This window comes from Chelonoidis abingdonii, chromosome 8 (assembly GCF_003597395.2).
Source record: "Chelonoidis abingdonii isolate Lonesome George chromosome 8, CheloAbing_2.0, whole genome shotgun sequence".
In the NCBI taxonomy this organism is placed as follows: domain Eukaryota; kingdom Metazoa; phylum Chordata; order Testudines; family Testudinidae; genus Chelonoidis; species Chelonoidis abingdonii.
Window position 1 is genome coordinate 69,250,156 of NC_133776.1, and position 23,865 is coordinate 69,274,020.

At 39.6% G+C, this 23,865-nt stretch overlaps 1 protein-coding gene across 1 annotated transcript in view; it reads right to left on the minus strand.

Annotated features, from left to right (window-relative positions):
• The window catches only part of DIAPH2 (diaphanous related formin 2), an 854,113-nt gene that overhangs the window by 488,025 nt on the left and 342,223 nt on the right, over nucleotides 1-23,865 (minus strand). Inside the window, 1 exon segment of the mRNA XM_075068735.1 lies at nucleotides 1,010-1,111. Coding sequence (XP_074924836.1) covers nucleotides 1,010-1,111 — 102 coding nt within the window.

Below are 23,865 nucleotides of genomic sequence, written 5' to 3' on the forward strand. Positions count from 1 at the left end.
ATCTGGGACCATATATAGCAACTGAACTACACACTTTTTACAAAATACTTCTGGTTGTACTTTTGGGACTTAAACTTTACTATATAACTTATGCTATATTGGAACATCTGATTTAGAGATGAGACCTAATCACAAATGGACATATTTTGATTTTCTTATTTTGGTCATACTTTGTGTCCCTATTAGGACTACTTTTTGGAGACGAGTGCTGCTATTCAATATGAGTAACATCAGAATCTAGCCCAGAATTTGGATCCAGATTTGAAATTTCCCCAACTGCAGAGGTTTTACTAGGTTTTGGATTCAGGCCCACAATTTATCTGAATAAACAAAGCTAGTGAACTCAAAATTTATTGATTCTTCTTAATAAGAAATCTTGGATCTCTGCTCAACTTCCCCTCCTTTTAGTAGCAAAATGATATATGTTACAAATATGTGAGCATGAGTAGCCTAATTTTTTTTATTGCAAGGCGAGAAAGGAATATCTGAACTGAGAAATAATACTTGGGTAGCTCTTTCAATTGCCAGAACAGTCTCTTAGATATTAAGTACAAACAACAAATGGGCGAAAAAAATCATCAGTAGATGACTCTGCATGAATTAATCCTTAAGAAGCCCTAAAATATACCTCTTCTGCTCTATTATTTATCAACAGCACTCCACTGTCAATCAGCAGAGAGATATAAGATTTGATTTGTCACAGAAATGACTTTTATAGAAAGTGGCCGTTAATTATACATCACTGCTCCTTTCAGTAATACAGTACAGAGTAGTCTGTCAAGTACCTGTAGAGATTCTATTCTACAAAGATCTTAATTTCCTGATTTTGGACAATATTGTGCTAAAGAGAGACAGACAGACAGACAGAGCGAAAATGTTCCATAATCTGTACAGTCTGAAAAACATGCATTAACAGTAATGAAAAAAAAATCAATATACTATTGAACTGCTTTTCTTTTTAATATATTATAAATGACAACAGCTGGCTGAATATTAATCTAGTACATACCACAACTCCAAACTGTTCTGGCTCACAGAGATCATCATATTCATGCTTTAACTGGGCTAAGGCACTGAGTTCCTTTTGTTCAGGAAGATTCTTCACCAAATTCTGGAACCAAAGAAATAAAAAGGGATATTACATTACCTTTATATTCTGCTAATTGCTGTGATTTTAATGAGCATTTGAAAATATTGTATATGATATGATGTTTTCAGTTTGTTAGATGACTTGGTAAGTAAGGGAATATTGTGAGACCCACTTTTTTTTTTCCCATTTATGTATTTCCAATGCCATGCAAACATTGATCTCTTAACATACAAGTAACACAACAAATTAGTAAGTTAGATGGGTTTGTACAGATGTCAGCATCTCCACTAAACAGACTCTGACCGGAATCATGATTTTCCAGTGTTAAGGAGTTAGTGCTGTGATCTCTGAACCACTGGCGCCAACACATTCAAGTATTAGTCATTAGCTGCCAACTTTTTCTTTTCTTCCCCGCCCCCCATGGTTTCATTTTCCTCATTAAATTATAAATAAGGAACATTATCTTCCTTCCCACCCATATACAAAGCAAAATTTTACTTCACAAAACAAATTTGGGCCTTATCCACAAAAGCAGTCTGCAGTCATCACGTAAGACATTTACACACATTCCAAAACTGCATAAAGTCTCTGGGGCTTTAGCTATTAAGCACAACCTTTTCAACCTCTTCTCCTCTGATAATGCTTAATCAAGCTAAGCAAGATGTAAAATTGGTTCATAAGCTCATCTCACTATATGCTCAAAGAAAATGCTGTGCGTATCATATGACCAATTAAACTCTGGGAAAAGGACAGACCAAATTTGCATGCCCCTCTCCATTGCTTTATTTTAAATAAATATACTTCGGGTAGTACAGGTGTACAGAAATCCCTAATTTTATAGTTAAATCAATATATTTACAATATATTCTTGCACAGTTTTTTTTTCTTTGTCATTTGTAAGATGAAGAGAAGACTAACTTCTTTTTTAATTGAACAGGATATGCTTATCTGCTCTAAGAGACTCATGGATCTTATAGGCTTCCTGTTAAACACAGGTGTCCAGCTGGATCACAATGTTGCCAGGCTGATAGAACATGTGTACTACTATTGTCCACACTCATCAATCCACTAGCCCCTAGTGGCTGTCCTTCCCTCTGCCTTGCTGCCACAGATTGCCATTGTTCACTGATGACTCTACCACAAACTAGGAACACAGAAAACTGGAGCACCAATGGCAGAAGATAATATCTGAATCAGCACTAGAGTAGCATAAGGATTTTATAGGATCCCTTGTGATGATGAATATAGGACCCATATTTCCCCTCTACACCTTTACAAAGCTGTTTCAGATAGCATACATGTCAATAAGGGTGCATTTGCTAAGTTCCAGAATTTGCTATCTAATGGACTACCTTGCAGAAAAAGGCTGAATACATTTAAGGAAGTTTTCTAGACTTACGGAAGGGAAGCTGGGGCAGAACAGGATAAAAGTAATGCATACTGTGAAAGTAGAATTAATTATATTGTAAAAATAAGAATGGATTAAAGAAATGTTGTCTGCACCTTTAAGTATAATTGTTGGAATGTTGCTATCCAGGTGTCAGGAACACAGACATTAGCATAGAACAATTGCACCGTTTAAGGGCAGTTGGAAAACTATTAGCCTTAGATCGATACCAATCAGTAAGAACGTGGAATGTGCATGCTGTGTCGCAGATGGTTTTTCCTGTCTGTTGCTTTCTTTGTCCCTTTGTCTAAACTCCTGCCCTTTTATCTGTATAAATAAGATAGTTTGTGTCTTGTATGGGGCTCACATTATCTGGGTGTATTAGCAGAGTGCTGTGCTAATAAAACAGAGTGGTCTGACAAACTGAGTCCTGAGTCTAACTTTGACAATACCTTAACTAAACAGAAGCCATTCTAACAAGCTAACATTACACTATCTTACTGATGTACAGACTACTCAGGGTAGTTGACACAGGTCAAACACCCTTGCTAAAACTGATAGGACTTACTACAGTCTCCATCACTGTTAAGCAACACCTGCTGGTTGCTGACCCAAACTGAGGTCAACATGTATTTCCATATATTTATTAAAAAAACATTTTCATCACAGATTGAACATATGTTGGAAATCAAATTACAAAACTGTATCTGTGACTGGTATCTCACCACTCATGGTTCAGCCTACTGTAATTTTGAGAGGCTACTACAACTAACGGTTTTTAAATAGAAAACTTCAGTGTAGACATGTCTGTGACACCACTGTAACAGTATGTATACAATCTTTCATGCATTATACCTTTCACATTATGGCATCTTAGCAGTATGATGTAAAATAATTCCTGTTCAAAGAACAGAGACTTTAACTGCTTTCCACATTTTGGCAATTTTTTTTACAGCATTCCCCAAACTTTATTTTCCTTAAACATTAATTGCACGCTTAAATGTTAGCTAAGTGAAGGTACTGAACTATAATGCCCTTACTTTCTTACCAAAACCTCTCCGTTCCTCTCTCATATCAACTCATTTAGCCATGCTACTTGTAGAAGAACAGATTTGGGCTCTCCATGATTAAGTCCATCATATTGTACATAAATTGTGTTTAAACTGGAAAAGACCCTCATTTATTTAGTCAAACTCATTTTAGAATGGCATAACCATCACTGTGCCTATGCCATCTAGAATTAAGTAGTGTTCTTATAGTTGTTTTGCTTTTTAATATTATGATTTCTTTTTCTCATGTTGGTTCTATCCATAGATTTTGTTAAGGAGAAACATGCTTGATTTCATTTTTAAGCAAAGTCCTGGCAAAGACGATACACAATATTACTCTAGCTCCAAGATCTGCACCATACCTATTAGTCACAGCTTCTAAAAACATACTGTACGTAGTTTTCAAAAAACACTATTCTGCTAACACATTTGTTTTATACATGTGAACGTCTAAAACCTTCAGATACAGAATCAATAGTTAGCAGTTGTGACTCAAATGAAGCAAAAGCTTACACTCACTGATTTTGGATAGAATACTAAGAAAGTTTTGTGTTGATAATATAGTACAACTCCTTCAATACCAGTTACAAGCTTACATGAATTAAAAGCAGAGGTGGTAATTTGTCTAAGTATCAGTGCTGTGAGAAAAAATAGAAATAAACAAAATATTATGTGATCAGTTCCAATCTGATTTTCACAGTTCTGAAGAACAAATCTTTGTCCTTTCCTTATTTCTTCATAGGAAAAAATTAACTTGAATTGAATGCTCACATCCATCAAGATACACATGTCCATGAAATACAAGTGAAAATGGAAATTTACCGCAGCACGTTGTCTTGAAGCCTTTGCTCTATTCGATGCTTAAGTAATAATTACTTCTATTTTTTTCTATGCAATAAATTCTCACAAATTAAATATCCAAGGAAATACCAGTCTTTCATGCAAGCACATAAAGAAAATTAATTTTTGTGACTTTGAGGGAAAAGTCATTTTGCCCATTATAACTCTCATTTTCCTTTTAAGAAAGGATACAACTTAAGTTTAATTTACACATAGCATTTAACGGAACTGACAGTGTCTCAGAATCTTTCAGCCAATGTCTTTTAATGGTTTCAACTGTCAAAATGCTCCTCTATAATTCATTTCCCTTTTAAAAAACAAAGCACCAACATAGTTAATGTGGTTTAGTAAGTGTGCATTTCAAGATCTTCTGTTTTATTTGCATAATCCAATGCAACACGGAAAATACCATATTTTAAAAGGGCTGCAGGGAACAAAATAAGCAGACAGAAATGCACTCAAGCTGCTTCATACACAGAGACATGCACACATTATTTCTCCACAGGAGAAGTCTTGTGGTGGTTGTTTCAAAGCTGATTATAACAGTCACAAATGTATTAACAAGGTAACAAACTGCACTTCAACTGCAGTAATGTTAAAATGTGTTGAAAACAAGCAGAAAACATCAGATTCACAACTGCTTTTTTTTTTTTTTTTAAGTTTACCCAACAAAGAATTTTGTTTTTCTTTTAAAACTAAAGGTTGTAGAAATCTGTGTTTTACTACTTTTGTATCTATTTATTTATGAAATATGGATAAAAAGTAATTTAGGAATATTTTATTATTTCATATTAAACTTTTTAACCATGTATATTTCCAAATGGTCTGGAATGCCACTGTAGCTAATAAAATGTTTACAGTATATTATTAATATAGCAGTGTTAAGTGCTATACAGACAAATCATGCACAGAGATCTCAATATTATAGAAAGCAAATGATGGGGGGAAAGAACACAACGTACAAGCAGACTGGCCAGGGTGATAGCAGGAACAGAGAACTAACAAGACAGCTGCCTATTTTTTGATTATATTAGAGTTGCAAAGTTAGATATCTAAACTCAGAGATAGACATCGTAACAGAAGTGAGTCTTCATTTAAATCCTTCCGTGCAGAGCAGCTCAGGAAAGGTGTTCCTTGAGTGAAGAGCAGAATGAAAGACACTTGTGGGACAAATAGGTTGCTGACTGAAGGAAGAGGACAGGAAACAACAAAACAAGAGAAAACTGAGTAAGGAGAAGCAAGGATATGTAGGGCTTCAAAGGTGAAGATGAGAAGTTTAGTTGTGATGGAGAAGGTGGGGACCATTGAAAAAAGGGTTGATGTGGTCGGTTTTCCTCGTAAGGACTATTTTACAAGGACTAGTGAGAGATGATCTGATGCCCAATGAAGCTCAAGAAAAGGTGGTTTCATTTTTTCTTCCCTCTTTTATCTCAGATTAAGATCAAGTCTACAATCTGGCAATAAATATCACACACCCATGGAAGACACTACTTCTTTTGTTTGAACATCTTTTCTAAAATATCCCAGAGCTGTTTTAATAAGACATACTGTAACCAAATATAGTCTAATTGAATCATTGAGTAGTTTTCTGTCCATCCCTCCCCATCCCAAATTAACTATTTAAAGATATTCAAGATATTAAGTGAGGTACAAAGCTAAATTTACTATTGTAATAATAAAAGAAAAAGCCTCTTCAAATACAGTTGTTATATTTCTATTTACCTTCTGTTATAATCATGCTTTTATTTCTCAATGGAGTGTATTAATTTCCAAATTATTTTTACTCAGGTTTATGATTAACTAAATCTACTTATGAAAATTATGTAAACTTCGGTGCTAATTATCTTCTTTTTTTTGTTTTGTTTTGTTTGTTTGTTACTGGTTCAGTTTGCACTTTAGAAGTAAAATGGTAAACTATCTCCAGACAGTGAAAATGGTGTTAGAATCAAACAGACTCAACAAGCAAAAGAGCAATCCTGCTGGGATTACATTTAGAACAAATAGCAGATGTGTGATGATAAAATTATTTCTGCGGTTTATTATGTCTCTATTTGCATACATTCAGACTGCAGCACAAATGGTCATTTATTATTAAGACCAATGTTCAATTTAAAATATCTGTATCACTTGGAGTCAGCAATGCCAAGGATCCCCTACAGGATAACTAATGAACTAACACACACACACTTACGGTGCTATGCACGCACGTGCATAAACGCGCACACAAACACATGCCCCAGATACAGGTATATATGGAGCTATGCATGCACACACACACAAACCCTAGATACAGGTATTTATGGAGTTATGGGAGCTGGGAAGGTCGGCTCTGAAGCCTAGGAAGTTCATGGCAGTAGATGAAGGATATGGTCCAGAGTATCTTAATAATCAAACAATAATTTAAAATGCATTTTGATATGCAATGTTTCTTGAGAGTTAATTAATGCAAAGGAACCGGATTCCAAAATGACTGATTTAATAAGTAAATATTAAACTGATGCCAACTCTGTCCACATATCTATTCAAGTGACATCATCATAGGACCTAATCACATCAGCCATACCATCAGGGGTTCATTCACCTGCACATCTACCAATGTGATATATGCCATCATGTGCCAGCAATGCCCCTCTGCCATGTACATTGGCCAAACCGGACAGTCTCTATGCAAAAGAATTAATGGACACAAATCTGACATCAGGAATCATAACACTCAAAAACCAGTAGAAGAACACTTTAACCTGTCTGGTCATTCAATGACAGACCTGCGGGTGGCAATTTGCAATAGAGAAAAGTTTCAAAAATAGACTCCAAGGAGAAACTGCTGAGCTGGAATTGATATGCAAACTAGATACAATCAATTTAGGCTTAAATAGGGACTGGGAATGGCTGAGCCATTACAAACATTGAATCTATCTCCTCTTGTAAGTATTCTCACACTTCTTATCAAACTATCTGTACTGGGCTATCTTGATTATCACTTCAAAAGCTTTTTTCTTTTACTTAAATGACCTCTGAGAGTTGGAAAGACAACCCCCACCTTTTCATGCTCTCTGTATATGTTCCATTCTATGCATCTGAAGAAGTGGGCTGTAGCCCATGAAAGCTTATGCTCAAATAAATTTGTTAGTCTCTGAGGTGCCATAAGTGCTCCTGTTCTTTTTACAGATACAGACTAATGTGGCTGCTACTCTGAAATAAGTAAATATGATTAATGATTTGAGTGAAGCTCTTACTCAAAATATTGTCATCACAGCAATGAGTACACAAATGGACTGGTATAGTATGAAGAGGATTTACTGATGCTACAGAGTTTGAAAATGCCTTAGAGGTTCGATTCAAAATACATTAATGATTTTGTAAGATGTTTTGTTAATTTGCTTTTTGTTAAATGATATGGCTCTTGCTTATATAGACTAAAGCCAGGAATTTACAATGGAACAAAACAACATTATTTTGGATTGCAAACAAGAATGCTGATTTGATATAAATCTCATGACAGTTCCATTGGATTAAGGCTATTATCCTTGTGCACAGCAAAATACCAAATGAGAAATTACAGTCTGCCTATCTAAAATTCTCCAGTGATTTACACTGAGTAGAATATACATAAATTCTTTCCAGAATGATTGTGTATTATTTGTCAAGGATGTGATCTTTCACTACAGAGTAACTTCTGCCTTTCTTGCTCTACTACCCAGTCCCCAAAACAGACACAGTTATTCATGTACTTTCAGTTTTAAAAGTTCTTAGGATTTGAGATTTTTTGATGAAAGATGGTATACAAAATGCCAGCTATTACCGAAACTACTACCTTTGTCCATCCACTGTTTTAAAACAGACCAGGATTGTTCACCATATACGTCTCCCGGAACACTTCTTTATAAATCACATTTTACGTAACTTATCCAGACATTATTAATAGGTGACAGTAGTCAATTAAAGCTTCATGTCTGATGTTTTAAGGTATGCACAGATACAATGTAGTGATAGGAAGATTGGTATTAAGACATTAATTTGATGGATTTGCAGACTTTCTACTTAAATTATTAATCTTATCTCAATTAAGAAAAATAAAACTAAATAAAAGGTTATATTTTAATATCACATCCTGGAACACAACCATAATACAACAGAAGATAAAACTCTATTTGCAATTATATTATATACCTGAAGTTCAAAACATACCTAAACTTATTTTTAAAAAAACTCTTTTGACAATCTCTCCTACTAATATAATGTGTCTAACATATGTTCTGAAGAAAGAATAACAGGGAAGTGTTGGCATATTCTGATATATACAAAAAAAGCTTTTCAAAAGTACTTGTTATAAAATGAAAGTTGGCAATAATGTAAGTCACATATCTCTAAAAACCTCAGATATAATCACACAGAATGAAAGGCATTAATATGCAAAGCGTCTTTACAAGTCACAGTCTTTTTGTCTTTTATTCAGTCCTAGAAACAATCTTCAGATTCCTCACTATGCTAACACAGAATACCCCTCCACACCTGAGGCATAAAGTTTAATACTGATCTAATGTCAATGATAATCCTGTTGAATTACTTAAAGCTCTGAAGGTAGCAGTACATGTGAATATGTTTAAATCTGTTTATTTTGCAGCTACTCAGCAGAATTAACTAATCCAAATAAATAAATATGATCAAATACACATTGCCTTGATAATTCTAATTAATCTATGACAGACAGAGGGAGAGAGACAAAGAGAGGGAATCACTGACAAACTGTGATATTTTAAATTAAGAAAACAAAACAAAATCACAGAGTATGCATCCAATGCTGCGGCTGTTAAGTAGATAAAAAGAAAGATTATTTACCAGAAACTGAAGTTATCCAAATGTATATTTCTGCCTCTCTATACTGTAGGATTTGCACATATTACCTTTCAGGAGGTCCCAAGAAAAGTTGCAAAGTCAAATCATTGCTTAAGGTACACTTAAGCCTATTCATTAGAAAATCAGTTTATGATAGAACGTGACTTTGAATAGCTGTGAACCAAGGATTAATCACAACCAGATAATGTGATGTTAAATGTGACTGGCCTTGACTAAAACTGATGAAAAACAGGAACACCAACAGTAACAAAACATTGTGCACAGTCATGCTCATTGAAATTCTCAGGAGTACTTCCATATCAAAATTTGAATGCAATGAAAAACTGACTAAAATGTAACATTTAAAAAAATTACCAACTCTACTGCTAACAAAATCATACAAATATGTTCACTTTCACACACGCAGAGATAGAATGTTCTTCATAACAGCATGATTAACAGATTATAGTTAAGGCTGTCCATTGCAACGTAATTTTCATTTCTTGTATGTGTGTGGTGAGAATAAGGATGTTGTTTAATTGGAAATGTGATAGCATAATTCATATGCTAGTGTGTCTGAGCGCGGCAATGAAGATTCACGCTCTATTATGTTCATGTTGCTTTAACTTAAGATTTGTGTGTGTGTGTGTTTTTAAACCATTTGAGTGGTGTGGAAATACAGCTGAGCCACTTCAACTCTAAGTGAAAACGTTTCAATGGCAGTTTCACAGTATTATTTAGCACCAAAACTTTAACTCTATTTGGCCTATGTCTATGGGAGGAAAATCTTGCTCCAAAAGACCTTACAAAGCGTACACGAGTGGGACTCCTGTTCTGCACACATTTTCAAGTCCCTGGGTAATGTGGGATATATTGGGATTTCCTGGACCTGACAGGAGCAGTCTGTCCATGGTTCTTAGCCAAATAACAGCCACACAGTCAGGTGCAGTGACTTCAGGTCTAGATGGAGTTTCTGGCTGTGATGCTATGAGATCAAATACAGAAAGTGTGGGGGCTGGATCAGAGGTTAAATGGACATCTAAAGCAGATCTGTCAGCCAGAACTGCCTCAGCCAGTGCTGAGATACCAGAATGATCATAGCTTTATTACTGGAGTGCAGAAATCACCCTGGTAATCAGAGGAAAGATGTATACAAAGTCTTTGTTTCACTGTAAGAGAATCATCCAGTAGCAACCATGGACCCTCTTGAGCAAAAGTTTTAACATTTTGCATTGTCCTTTCTGACAAAGTAGTCTTCCATGTACCCCACTGATAGAATATCATTTACATGAAGGATGTGTACAGGGACCATTCATGGTTGGTCACACATTACCTGCTCAGGAAATCTGCTCACTTGTTCACTCCTGGAAAGTAAAGGGCCAATTGTGTCACTCTATTCTGGTAGCATCATTTCCAGAAGTTGATGGCCTCCAGACAGAAGGATGAGTGTCCCATTACTTTTAGTGACTGTGAAAATCTGCAATATCAAGTTTTGGAGGACAGGCAGGAATATTGTACAAACTAGCCTGGTGACTTTGGACTCCGGCCGGAATGGTCATGGGTACTCCCATGTTGTTTGAGGATCGGGCTTCTGTGGTAACATGACATGGCACTGTGACCTTTATTTCCTATTGCATTTTCAGTGAAGAACAGACATTCCTTAGCCCGAGTTGGAGAGTTTGAAGGCAAAGTTTGAGAAGCAGCTTCACATAAATGAATGCCAGCACATGGCCTACCACTAAGAGGTATGGTTCATATCATAATAGCTGTGACTGTGATGATCAGCTCTGATGTGGCTCCTGACAGTCCCACCAACTTTGCTGTCTGGCTGACTGGGGTGACAAGGGAAGCAGAGGATGATTGTCTCCTTTGGCACCATGACTTGCCCTGGGAGTCAGCGTGAGCCCAGTCCCCCGTCAAGTCTGATACTTGTAGGGCTTTCTGATGGTGTGACAATCCCACAATGGATCTCAGGATGGTCCTCATGTTCTTCAAGAGGGTGAAGTGCTTTGTCAGTATCCAAACTGAAAAGCTCCAAACTCTTTGATGAGTTGCAGCTCTGGTGAAACCCTCAAGGCCCATCTCATGGTTACATGGTCACAACCAGTTTTTCTGCAAGTCCCCCATTCCCTATCACCACATCACAACACCAGAGAGGGAACAAAGAGAGGAAGAAGCTTGCTGTAAAAGCAAACTAAGAATCCCTTCATATACCTGTACTAAGGGGAAATATTGTCTAGCTGGCAGACCTACTGGGATATGCTAGAGAGCAGCCTGGATATGACAATTCTTGCCAGGCCCCTAAGAAAAGGATTCCTTTTGTCAAACCCCCAGGTGGTTGCAGAAGGCTAAGGAAAGTAGTAGCAGACTGGTGGTTTTATGAAGGCAGTAGCATCCCTTGGCATAAATAACAGTTATGACAAAAAATAGTAACAGAAGTATTTAATAAAAAACTGCCACAAGTCTTACATTTAGTTTAACTCCACCTACATAGTAAGCATAAGATGTTATAGCCAAGGTATTTACTAGCTAGAAGGCTCTGAAGGAAACAGGCTGCACAGCTACATGTCAAAGAAGAGTTATTCTAACCGCCTGTAACTCCGAAGCAGATGAATAGATTTAAGTCAAATTTGCCTGCCTGGGAATTGCAGGGGCAGGGGCGTGTGGGAGAGCCTTTACCATAAGCATAAGTGTCACAAGATTGATGCTGGTGTACCTTTGTACTACATAACGATAATTAATCCCAACCACACTGCAAGTCTCAATGGAACCTTAAATATACAGTTGCTACCAATACCTCCACAATAAAATATAACTGAACAAAAAAAGGAAGGTAGTCTCATATAAATGTGAAGAAAGGTGAAAATGAGGAAGATGAGTGTTCCATGGACATATTAAATTAATATTTACTATCTTAACTTATGATATTATAGTTACATACATCAGAGTTCAGAAAGAAATTTATTCACATAATACGATCCAATAAAGCAGCATAAATTAGCAAAATATTAATGTGTTTTGAAAAACGCATGCTACACTGTGGAAGTTAACATAACTGGGGACTGATGCCTTACATGGACATTATTAATCAGTCTTTGCAATAACTTCTGACCATCACTCTTGTTACGTGGCAACACAAAGCTGAACTCTCTTACAGATTTCTAGCTCACAATGCTGAAAAAATAACTATTCCCCCTTGGCTCCAGGACTGAACAATCATTCACTGAAGACTGGTAACTTTTCAATATTTTTATAGCAAAACAACATTGACATTAAAAATAAAACTCCCACAAACACTTCCTTGAGTCAAGAGAAACAGGTCAGCATGAGCAATCATTTCACTCTTGGGAGCATACTGCTTGTTATACTACAGTTCCATCTTAATAAAATAAACTCAGACAACCAAAAAAACCCAAACCAAAACACCAAACCAGACTTTTGTAATATTGGAGTTAAGGCTGAGAGTACAGATAAATAAGGGTACTGACGGGTACTGAAATTTAGAAGCATATATTAATTATACAAAAACAATCATAAGGCTTTCTCCCAGTTTTGCTCAGTAATCAGATTAAAGAACTTCAAAGTTGGATATAATCCTATAAGAGTTACAGCTTCCTGCACTTTGTACCAAAACTGGGGGGGAAGTGCAAGAGACATAACGTGACCTCTATAGGTATGTCTATACTGCAATTAAAAACCCACAGCTGAACCATGCTAGCTGACTCGGACTAAGGGGCTCAGGCTAAAGAGTTGTTTAATTGCACTGTAGCTGTTCAGACTCAGGCTCAGGCTGCAGACCGAGCTCTCAGATCCTCCTACCCCAGAAGGTCCTAGAGCCTTGGCTCCAGACCAATCCTAATCCTCTACACTGCAGTTGAAGAGACCCTTACCACAAACCGCACCAGTGAGAGTCAGCTGGCACAGACCAGCCATAGATTTTTAATTGCAGTGTAGACATACCCTATATGTAAACATACGAAAGGGCTAAAAAAAAACTTTCCTTTAAAAAAATACACTTTTGGACTCAGCTGGCAAGTTTTAAAGCCAGTGGAGCAAATGTGTGATTCTGCTATGCACATGGCAAAAAAATAAGTTAGTTAACAGTAGTTCTCTCCTACCAGAACAGTTAAAATTCCAATCAGAGATAAGTGACAGTTTATTGACTAATTTAAGAACAAAGTAATAGAGCCAGGATAAATATTTAGGGAAAATCTTACTTTCATTTACAGCTTTGTAATTCATCTGAAACTGATGTGGACTACAGGGCTATATGTGAAGGAAAAGTTCCCCACAAAAAAATAAAAAGTTAAAAGGGGGAGAAGCCATTAGAACAGGGGCGGGCAAACTTTTTGGCCTGAGGGCTAAATTGTATGGAGGGAGGGTGTAGCAGGGTGGATCCCTGCTCCGGCCCTGAGGGGGTTAAAACAGCCCAGGGAAGGGGCCAGGGCTGGAGAAAGCAGCCTTTTAGGCTGGGCTGATTGGGGAATTGGCTGCAGCTGGGGCCACGCCCCAAACTGAGCCAAAGGCCCTTATAAAAGGGCAGAGAAGCCAGGAGCCAAGGGAGTCTCTCTCTGCGTTCAGAGGGAGAAGGGCCTGGCTGCTGCAAGGGACCAGACAGGTGCCTAGGGTAAAGCAGTGCTGGGGAAAGGCAGAGGAGCTGGGGAGCTCCTGCCTGGAGAGCCCCAGGCTGTGCCCTAGAATTAGGGCCAAGGGGTACGGGGGTTGCAAGGTGCAACCCAGGGGTAGGCCAAGGCAGCAGGCCCGAACCCCTTTGCCGATGATGAGAGGCTAACACTGCAGTCTACCCCAAGGCGTGGGGGCTAGCTAATGACTGGGCAGTTGCCAAGACCTTGAGGCAAAGTGGGGATAGAGTGGGGGAGTTCCCAGGGAGGGGAAACCCCTAAGAGACAAGGGGTTACTGCCAGGGGGGCAGCAACCCATGTAAAAGGGGCACCGGGGTCCAGGGAGGGACACGGGGCCAGTAGCGGAAGCCAGAAGGCGGATCACCGGCCTGCAGAGGGTGCTCTGAGCTGCATATATGAGCTAATTCCCTAAAGCAACCAGCAGGAGGCGCCACAGGGGTGAGTTTGCCCGGTTACAGAGGGTTAGGGGAAGGGGCCGTGGCCTGGCCCCCACCTCCTCCCCCATCCAACCCTGCCTGTTCCCTGACAGCCCCTCTGGGACCCCGGGCCCGTCCACACCCCCTGTCCCCTGACTGCCCACGGACCCCACCACCTCACCCAACTCCTCCTCTCATTCCTGACAGCCCCCCTGGGACCCTTGCCCCATCCAACCACCCCTTCTTCCTGTCTCCTGACTTCTCTTGGAACCCCTGCCCCTGACTACCCCTGTCGCCCCATCCAACTCCCCTCCTTCCTGACTGCCTCCCTGGAATCCCTGCCCCCATTCAACCTCATTTGCCCCCTCCCCCCCAACTACCCCGACCACTATCCACACCCCCTGCTCCGTGCCCCCTTACTGCGCTGCCTGGAGCACCGGTGGCTGGTGGCGCTACAGCCACGCCGCCCAGCTGCAGCTGGGCCACAGCATCACCACCACCACCACAGAGCACCAGGTCAGGCCAGGCTCTGCAGCTGCGCTTCTCCAGGAGTTCACAGCACACCACATAGCACAGAGCATCGCATCAGCGGCGGAGAGAGCAAGCTGAGGCTGCGGGGGAGATGGGGCTGGAGCTAACCTCCCAGCCAGGAGCTCGGGGACTGGGCAGGATATTCTTGTGGGCCACATGTGGCCCGTGGGCTGTAGTTTGCCCACCTCTGCATTAGAAGTAGTTGCAACTACATTAGCAGAAAATGAGAGTGAGTGATTGCACTTAGGGAGAAAAACTTGAGATTTTGTGCACTTCTCATTAGAAACAGCTTTTAACACTTCTAGGTGCATAGGTTTTCAAGAACTAAAATACAGAACAATACTTAAATACCCATTTATTTCTCTGCATTGTCAATAAAGTTGAATTTTATTTTATTACATGTTCAGTACATCTTAAACCTTTCAATATAGTACAATAAATTGCTATCTTTTTAGACTTTGAACTACATATTAATTCTGTTAAAATGTTGCTTATTAAAGCTGAATAAAGAGCTCTGCTCTTTACACTGTATTAAGAAAAATTAAATCATCATTCTTTGGCATGTAGCCTTGTACTGGTACAAAAAGCTGATGAATCTGAATGAACATATTTATTTTAACAGAAGTGCAAGTTGCAGAGATTTTATGGATTTTCCCACTTTCATTAGGCTTCCAAAAACAGCCTTTGAGCTTGCAAGAACAAGAGGAAGTAATACGTAAACGACTGGCAGTGACGCATGTCTGAAAAATGTTTAAAAAAAGTTAATTTATTTAACATATTTTATATGCATTTATTCATATACATGCACGTAGATTTTTAGTCACCGGTACAGATGCAGCCTTGAAAAAGTGTGTTTTTCAAGTGGAGTTTGAAAGTGAAAGCATAACATTTGAGGGTCAAGAGGGGGTTCACGCATATGGGACTATATAAGAGGACATGTGGAGGCAAACCTAGGAGGCTGATATGAAGGGAATAGAGCAGCAAACTGAGACAAGAGCAGAGGTTTGCAAAACCCATGGAGGACTTTGATGTCTATGGACTGATGATAGCCATTTGCTGGAGATCCAACATGACTGAAGAATCCATGTATGAAGAAGAGTAAACAATCACATTCTAGTTTACAAGCCAAGGGGCAGGGAGGATACTGGTGAGGTCAATGGCAATTAAAAAAGAGTTGAAGGAAAAAATCTTTAGAGGAAAAATATTTTTCAGCTTTTGATATGTTGAGCTTGAGCTGTCAGTAAACCATCACAGAAAAAGTGACAGAGGCAGTCAAAGATGGGGGGGTTTAATCAGGGAAGTTGGGGAAGAGACTTGGATCTTGAAGTCCTAAATATACAGATCATTCTCTCCCTGGGGGAGATGAAGTTGCCAGGTATAGGGTTTAGAGGGGAGAGGGCCAACAACAGGCACCAAGAGTTACCAATTATGAGTATGGGAGAGGAAAAATCACCAAAAGAAACAATGAAAAAAGTGTCATGAAGGGTTAGAGTGGTTAAGGAAATGTGTATTGTTAAGAATGGTCCTGACTAGCAAGTAGAAAGAAGGCCTTGAAAATAATGAGTTATACGGACAAAAGGAATGAAGAAGGGAGAAGGTCTGATTCAATGAATAACTAATGAAATAAAGGGAAGTTTCTAAAAAGAAGGCTCATTGATAGGGGTGACTGCAGATGATTTTCAATATGACAAAAAGAATGCCTTTTAAAAAGGAGCCAGAGACCTTTCAACCCCACATGTCAGTGTTATCTCCTGTGTGAACCCAGGTGCAAGGAAAGAGCTGTTGGTCAGCAGCAAGGAGGGGGGAAAGATAAGGAGTAAAGGCCTGGGGAAGAAAGGTAGTTTTAAATCTTATCTGGATTAATACCGGAAATAAGGGTGAAATGTCTCTTAATTATTTTTAGCTGAAGACAGTAATTGGAAATGATATCCCTTGTTTGTTAAAGAGTATAAAAAGTAAACTTTTAAAGGGTTCATTGCTAATACCTGCTTGACCCTGCTGGAGCTGACCAAGGCAGGTCTAAGCACCCGTGGGCTTAGCCTATTTCTAAGTATCTTGATCAAATTCTTATAAATATTTTATTACTATTTGTATACAGTACATTACTTACGGTTTAGGCTTTTTAGACATGTTTAGAGCAATTGCATACCCTTTGGATTTAATAAAAGAATGTATGGTTAAATTAGTGTTTGGTGATTTCCCATATCAATATTAATAATTTCAATTATTAGTAATAGTTCCATCAGTTAGGAAATATCTTTTATTGGACCAATTTATACTGGTGAAAGAGAGAAACTTTAAAGCTACACAAGTCTGGGAAAGGTACTCAGTGTCCAAGCTAAATACAAGAGGGAACAAATGATTGTTTAGCATAAATAGTTATCACACATTGTACAGGGCCGCCCAGAGGAGGGGGGGGCAAGTGGGGCAATCTGCCCCAGGCCCCGGGCCCCACAGGGGCCCCCATGAGAATATGGTATTCTATAGTATTGCAACTTTTTCATATGGAAAGGGCCCCCAAAATTGCTTTGCCCCAGGCCCCCTGAATCCTCTGGGCAGTCCTGATATTGTAAAGAGACCATACAAGGTGAAGTGACTAGTTAACACCTTTGCAGTCATAGGACAAAAAAAAGGGAAGGGGTGCTAGTAGTTTATAAAACCTGTTCGACAGGTTTCATTAGAGGATGAGGACTGAGAGGTCAGATATGGAATCACAGTTTTGTAAAATTACAAAATTACGGGGGTAATATGGTGTTTTTGTCTTATCTTTTTTTTGAAAGCGTTCATTTAAGAGCAGAGTTTCACCCACAAAGTTGCTGTTGGGACATTTAGTGCACTGGATTATGTAGACTCACATGTACTAATAGGCAGCCTTAGGACCTATGAATTTTGAAAGCTATGTTGTGAGAAGTATTGATTATTGCAGCAGTGGAAATGTCTTACGTTTTTTTCACGTGTTGTTAGAGTAGGGACTGGTGTGCAGCTTTAAGTTAGTGGGTCAGTATCTGTGGGGAGCTTGGCATGGTTGTGGGGTTCTTTGAAGGCCAGAAGAGAGGGATTAGGAAAGATTTTTTTCAGGATGTGGTCCCCATTGAATATGGGTTGCCATTGTTCAATGGTGCCCCGTACAGGTTCTAAAATGGGGTGGTAGGTGACAATTAGGGACATGTGGTATGAGAAGCTTTTCCCCCCTCTGTACTGAAGCAGGTTCTCTCATTTTATCTCAGGTAAATCTTTGGTTTTGTGGTGCATTTGTCCAGAAAAATCTTCTTCAAGGTGGCCCATGAAGACGCTGGCATATTGAAGAGCCATCATAAGAACACAAGAACGACCACACTGGGTCTGACCAAAGATTCATCTAGCCGAATATGCGGTCTTCCGACAGTGGCTAATGTCAGGTACCCCAGAGGGAACGAACAGAATCGTCAAGTGATCCATTTCTTGTACTGTCCTAGTACTCATGGCTGTTTCCATGGTATGGTCCTAGGTCAGGGGCAGGCAAACTTTTTGGCCCAAGGGCCACATTCAGTTTTATAAATTGTATGGAGGGCTGGTTAGGGGAGGGGGTCATGGCCTGGTCTCCAGCTCCAATCTGCCCCCTTCCCCGGGGACCCGTGCCCCATCCCCCCCCCCCGTTCCTGATGGCCCCCATGGCTGCAGCAGAACTCTGCCCATTCACACACCCGCACATCCCTGTCCCTGACTGCCTCCGGACTCCCACCCTGATCATCCAATCCCTACTCTCATTCCTGACGCAGCCCCAGGACCCTGCCCTCCAACCACGCCCTTCTCCCTGTACCCTGACTGTCCCTCTACGCATTCAACCCTCACTCCGTTCCTGACTTTCCCCCAGAACCCTTGCCTCATTCAATCCTCGTTCCCCAACGCCCTATCCACAACCCTAGCCCCTGACCACCCACCTTAGGAATGACCCAGGGCCACAGGCCTGGATACCTTAATTGTTGAGGCATTTTGTTCTTGTCTGCAAACTGGCACACCCGGTTTTCTTATCTCAGGAACTTGGCCTTCCTCCATCCTGCCCCTGTACTTTCAATACGGACAGCCCCGTCTGCATCTGGCGGTGTTTGTAACTTCCCCCTTTTGCTTTTTTCCCAGACGCCTGCGTTTGCAGCTAGGGTGTTTTGGCAGTTTGCTATGCTGTTGAGCTCGTGATGGGAGATTTTTGTAAGAAATCTTGATTTGTGCTGTGCAATTGCGCATGTGTAATCTTAGATAATAAAAGAGGCAGGTGAACTCAGAAAAGCAGCTTTTTCACTTCCTCTTTTATCCTGCAAATTGGTGTCGGGGCTTTCCTTCACTACCCGAAACTCCCCTGCCCGCTATCCAACCCCACATTCTCCGTGCCCCGTTACCGAGCTGCCTGGAGCACCAGTGGCTGGCAGCACTACAGCCGTGCCGCCCAGCTGGAGCTAGGACACAGCACCACCGCCACCACGCAGCTGCACTGCCCCAGGAGCTCACAGTCCCACTACCTAGAGCACTGCACCTGCAGAGGAGCGAGCAAGCGAACTGAGACTGCAGAGAGAGGGGGACAGCAGGGGACAGGCCGGGGGCTAGCGTCCCAGGCCAGGATGGTCCCGCAGACCGGATATGGCCCGCAGACCGTAGTTGCCCACCTCTGTCCTAGGGTTTGTGGTTGAATGTCAAATTATTATAGGTGAGGACAAATGAGTGAGTTTGGCAATGCGCTTGGGGTGGATACCTGAGTGTTGTCCATTATCCTGTAAATATTTGAGGCGGGCAATGATGCAGTCATTGTGAAGGATGTTGTATATTGAGGTGATATCCATGGTGGCTAGAATGCTGTCCTGAGGGAGGTTAACAATCTTGTGGAGTTTCTGAAGGAAGTCATCTGCATCCTAGAGGAAGATGGCCGCTTGTGTGGTAAGTGGTTTGAAGATAGTTTCTATGAATCCTGATATCCCTTCAGTAAGAGTGCCATGGCCAGATTAATGGGACTGCATAGGTTCCTTTGTTTGTGTATGTTGGGAACCACGTAGAAGGTCTCTGGGGTAAGTTCATGAGGCATAAGGTTGCAAAGTTTCTTTTGGAATTTGAGGAAGGATTTGATCCTTCTATAATTCCTTGGTGAATTGTGAAATGGGATCTTCTTTGTGTTCTTTACAGTAGGTGGTGCCAGACAGTTGTCAGTTGTCCTCAAGATAGTCATCCTGGCTGAGAATTATGATGGTATCCCTTTTGACTGCTGGGTTGATCACTATCTGGTGGTTGGATTTCAGGGACTGTATAGTGGTCCTCTTGCTGAGAGAGAGAGAGACTGTGACGGATGTCTTGTTTGTTAAGAATTCCAAAGTCCTTTATTTTTTTCCTGAAGAAATCCATGTAATTAAGAAGTGTGTGATTTCATCCACTGTTGAGTGACTAGTCAGATGATTCTTTCTACTTATAACTGTCAGTGGACATTTGTGGGTCGTGCCATCATTATTGTGAAATAATTATTTAAGTCGGAGTTACTTCTCCACACATTTTCTATGGCATCAGGTTCTGACATGGGGCAGAATTTCAGTCCCTTAGTCCCCTGACAGTTCAGCTCTGGTTAGGGGCAGTCCTGATAAATTGATGATTTTGAGTTGTCACGTACTGTCCATGTGGAGGATCCTGGTGTTATTTTTCCAGAGGTGGTGTTCTGAGATGTCTGGAGTTGTATTTGGTTTTGTTTTTTGGAAGGGGGGGTATTGTCATTGGGGTTTTCTTTTGGTGGGCTTTTTTTCAAAAAAAAAAAAAAAAAAAAAATGCAGTTTTGGGTTTTTTGTATGACTTCCAGGTAGGTTTCATGATTTTCTTCCTTCATGTGTTCTTGTTTGCTCTGGACCTTTTTGGAATATGTGAGGTGCAGGAGACGATTCCTCAGTTTTTCTGAAGTTCTTCTGCAGAGCTGCTCAGCATATTTAGGGTTGTATGTAGTGAACAAAGGGTTATAGATGTGAGTCCTCTGGCGATGTTTTGGAGATCATGAAAAGAGTGGCAATGTATTTGCAGGTAATAAACCACACTGTTTTAGTTAAAATAAATTACATCAAAAGTATAAAGTCAGAATAGCATACAGACATAGGACTTGCCATACTAGACCTTATTAAGAGTTCGAGTCCGTCTAGAGGTGAAAGTAAGCCGGTATGGTCCTGTATGGCATACCGGCAAGAGCCGGTACGCTGTGCCGGACTGGACCAGCTTCCCTGGCACTGATTTAAAGGGCCCAGGGCTCCAGCCGCTGCAGGGAAACCCATGCCCTTTAAATCACAGCCACAGCTCTGGCAGCCGGGCTCGGGCGGGAATTTAAAGGGCCCAGAGCTCTGGCTACTGCAAATATACAGCAGCCAAATAATACAAGCAACAGTAAGAAGACAAGTAGAAACTACAAGAGTCAATAGTGAGGGGGAAAAAGGTAAAACATTTATTCTCACAGGGATTTGGAGGAGGAAGAGGGCTGCCATTCTAAATAAAGGAAGAAGCGGGGGTGGGGGGAACACTAAGAAGAGTAGAAGGGTGAGGTCAAGGAGAGGGAGCTGAGGACAGGTGGGGAGCAACTGGAGAAGAAAAGCTGAGATGTAGCTACAGGTACAGCTGTGTAAGATGTTACAAGTGAGAATGAGGAGTTTATGTTGTGCGGAAAGAAAGAGAGTCAACGATGAAAAAGGAAGTCCAGGTCATGAGTTAAATTTTGTTACATCTCATGATTTTCTATACGATTATTGGAAATGAAGCTCAGATTCCGTAAGACTTCACAATGGGCATCTTTGTTGGCAAATGGGTGATCTTAATTCATGTTAGCTAACTTGAGTTAGTTAACTTGAATTAAAACAACAGTGGTCACATGACAACTCAGCTTTTAAATCGGGTTAGCAGCTCGAATTAAACCCCAGGATCTCATATAGGCTTGAACACAAGCTGCTAACCCAAGTTGAAAGATGATTTATGTCTTCACTGTAATTTTAAACTGAGTTAAGAGCATCCCCTACCCTACCAAAGACATATCCTTATAGGAGAGAGACAGAATTAAACAGACAAGAAGACTGACATCACAAGTTATTTTTCCAGACTAGTGTTCTGGCATACTGGTAAATTAACCAAGAAGAGCCTGTACTGTTACTTGCATAAACTGACTACAATTTCTAGCACCATCTTTAAGATTCCTTTCATATGAACTGAAAACATTAAATACAAAGTATTATCTCTACTTTTAACAGCTAAATGACACATTTTCTTACCACATAATGTAGAGAAAAAAAATCAGTATACCTCAATGACAAGGAATAAGATGATGCTCCATATGAGAAAATATGATAAGCAGAAGGGGGGAGCAGAGACATGAATGAATTTTCTTTATAAAATAGAATTAGGCTGGATTTCAATAAATTAAGCATTTGATTTTTATCTGTGAATATCCAACACAAATTAGCTATTGCACTTTATGACACATTTTTATAAAATTTTATTTCCCCTCATCCTCCAAAAATACTGCAAAGTTGACCATATTTAACTCCATTAAAAAAATATCTGGGAGATGTAACTGTAATTTTTGCAGGACCTATTCTGTATATAATATAATCTCTATTGTGTACATAGGCAATTACTTGTCTATTATCATACTGCTTAACATAAGTAAATAAAACAAGATTTTAAAAAATCAGAACAGCTTGAATTCACACACAAAAGTTAAGAATATGTCCAGAATTAGTTATCTTTTCATTACCTCTCAAATGTTTCCTACAACTGAATTTTTAAACCACTGTTTTGTCTTCATCTCAAATTAAAAACGTGAGTAAGTACTCATTAGATACCTAACAAATCTATTACATATTCATACATATAAAAAGACAATTCCACCATCTATTTATATACCAGTTTTACTACTCTTCAAAAGGTGCAAAAACTAGAATAGTAGATAGCATCTATTATATTAATTGTCCAAAATAACTACAGTTGAAACAATAAATCATCACAGTGAAATAAAATATCCAGTGGATAAATATTCCATTATTTCACATATTCCAGATGAACATTTCAGTCTATTAAAAAAAACCTTTCCATTGTTTTCAGAATGAATTCACCACTACTTTATTTTAATAGATACTGTGCTGAATATGCCTAAGATACCAACAATCAGTAAAGTTGAGCTTTTGCCTTTAGTGGCTAAATCTTATTTAACTCTTTGAAAATATTTTGTTTATCCTCAAGGTCAAAAACTTCTTGAATGATAGACATTATCCTGCCCATCATTCAAATTTTCTTTTTTATGGGGGTCCTGAAGCAACACTTCGGATAAAATACATCTATCTGAAGGACTTCTGGGAGACATTTTTCAATCAAATAAATTGAATTTAGAGCCTCAATGTCATTTTGGTTAATGTACCACTCTGATTTTCTCTGATTCTTGACCAGCTACAGCTGGTACTATGAATAACTATATATAGACAATTATTTTGCTATGTCTCCCCCTCCCCCTCCATTCCCTCACCTCTATTCAATAGGGGGAAAGAAGTAGGTTGCTCAATGCAGAAGGTCTCGAAAAGGGGAAAAGGAGAAATGGACTCAGTATGTTCAGGGATATTTCGGAGCAGTTTATTAAATGAGAATTTGGATTTTAAGAATACTCTCTTAAACAAGTTTCAGTATCTGTCTGTTCCACCTTTGTATGTTGTTATCTTTCCAAATAAATATAAGCAGAATAGTAATCAAAGAGAGAGTCATTCATACATTCTAATATAATAGACTATATAACAAACACAGAGATGCAAGCTACATCAGATACAAGTGACCATCACTACTCTGGCTTCACTTCCCAACCCTGTCTGGGGATTTGCACATGTCAATTGATGAAGTGAGACACATGTAAAAGCACACACAGAAACCTTAACAAACTCAAACTACAGTGCCTATAAAAATACACTTTAAACCACACTATGTCCATAGTGCAGAGTAATGTAGGAGCCTCAATGCATTGAGTTTAAATATTTTCCTTAAGAATCTATGATGGACTACACCAAGTCCACTCGACGTATTCCCATTCAAAATCAAAGAACGTTAACTGCAG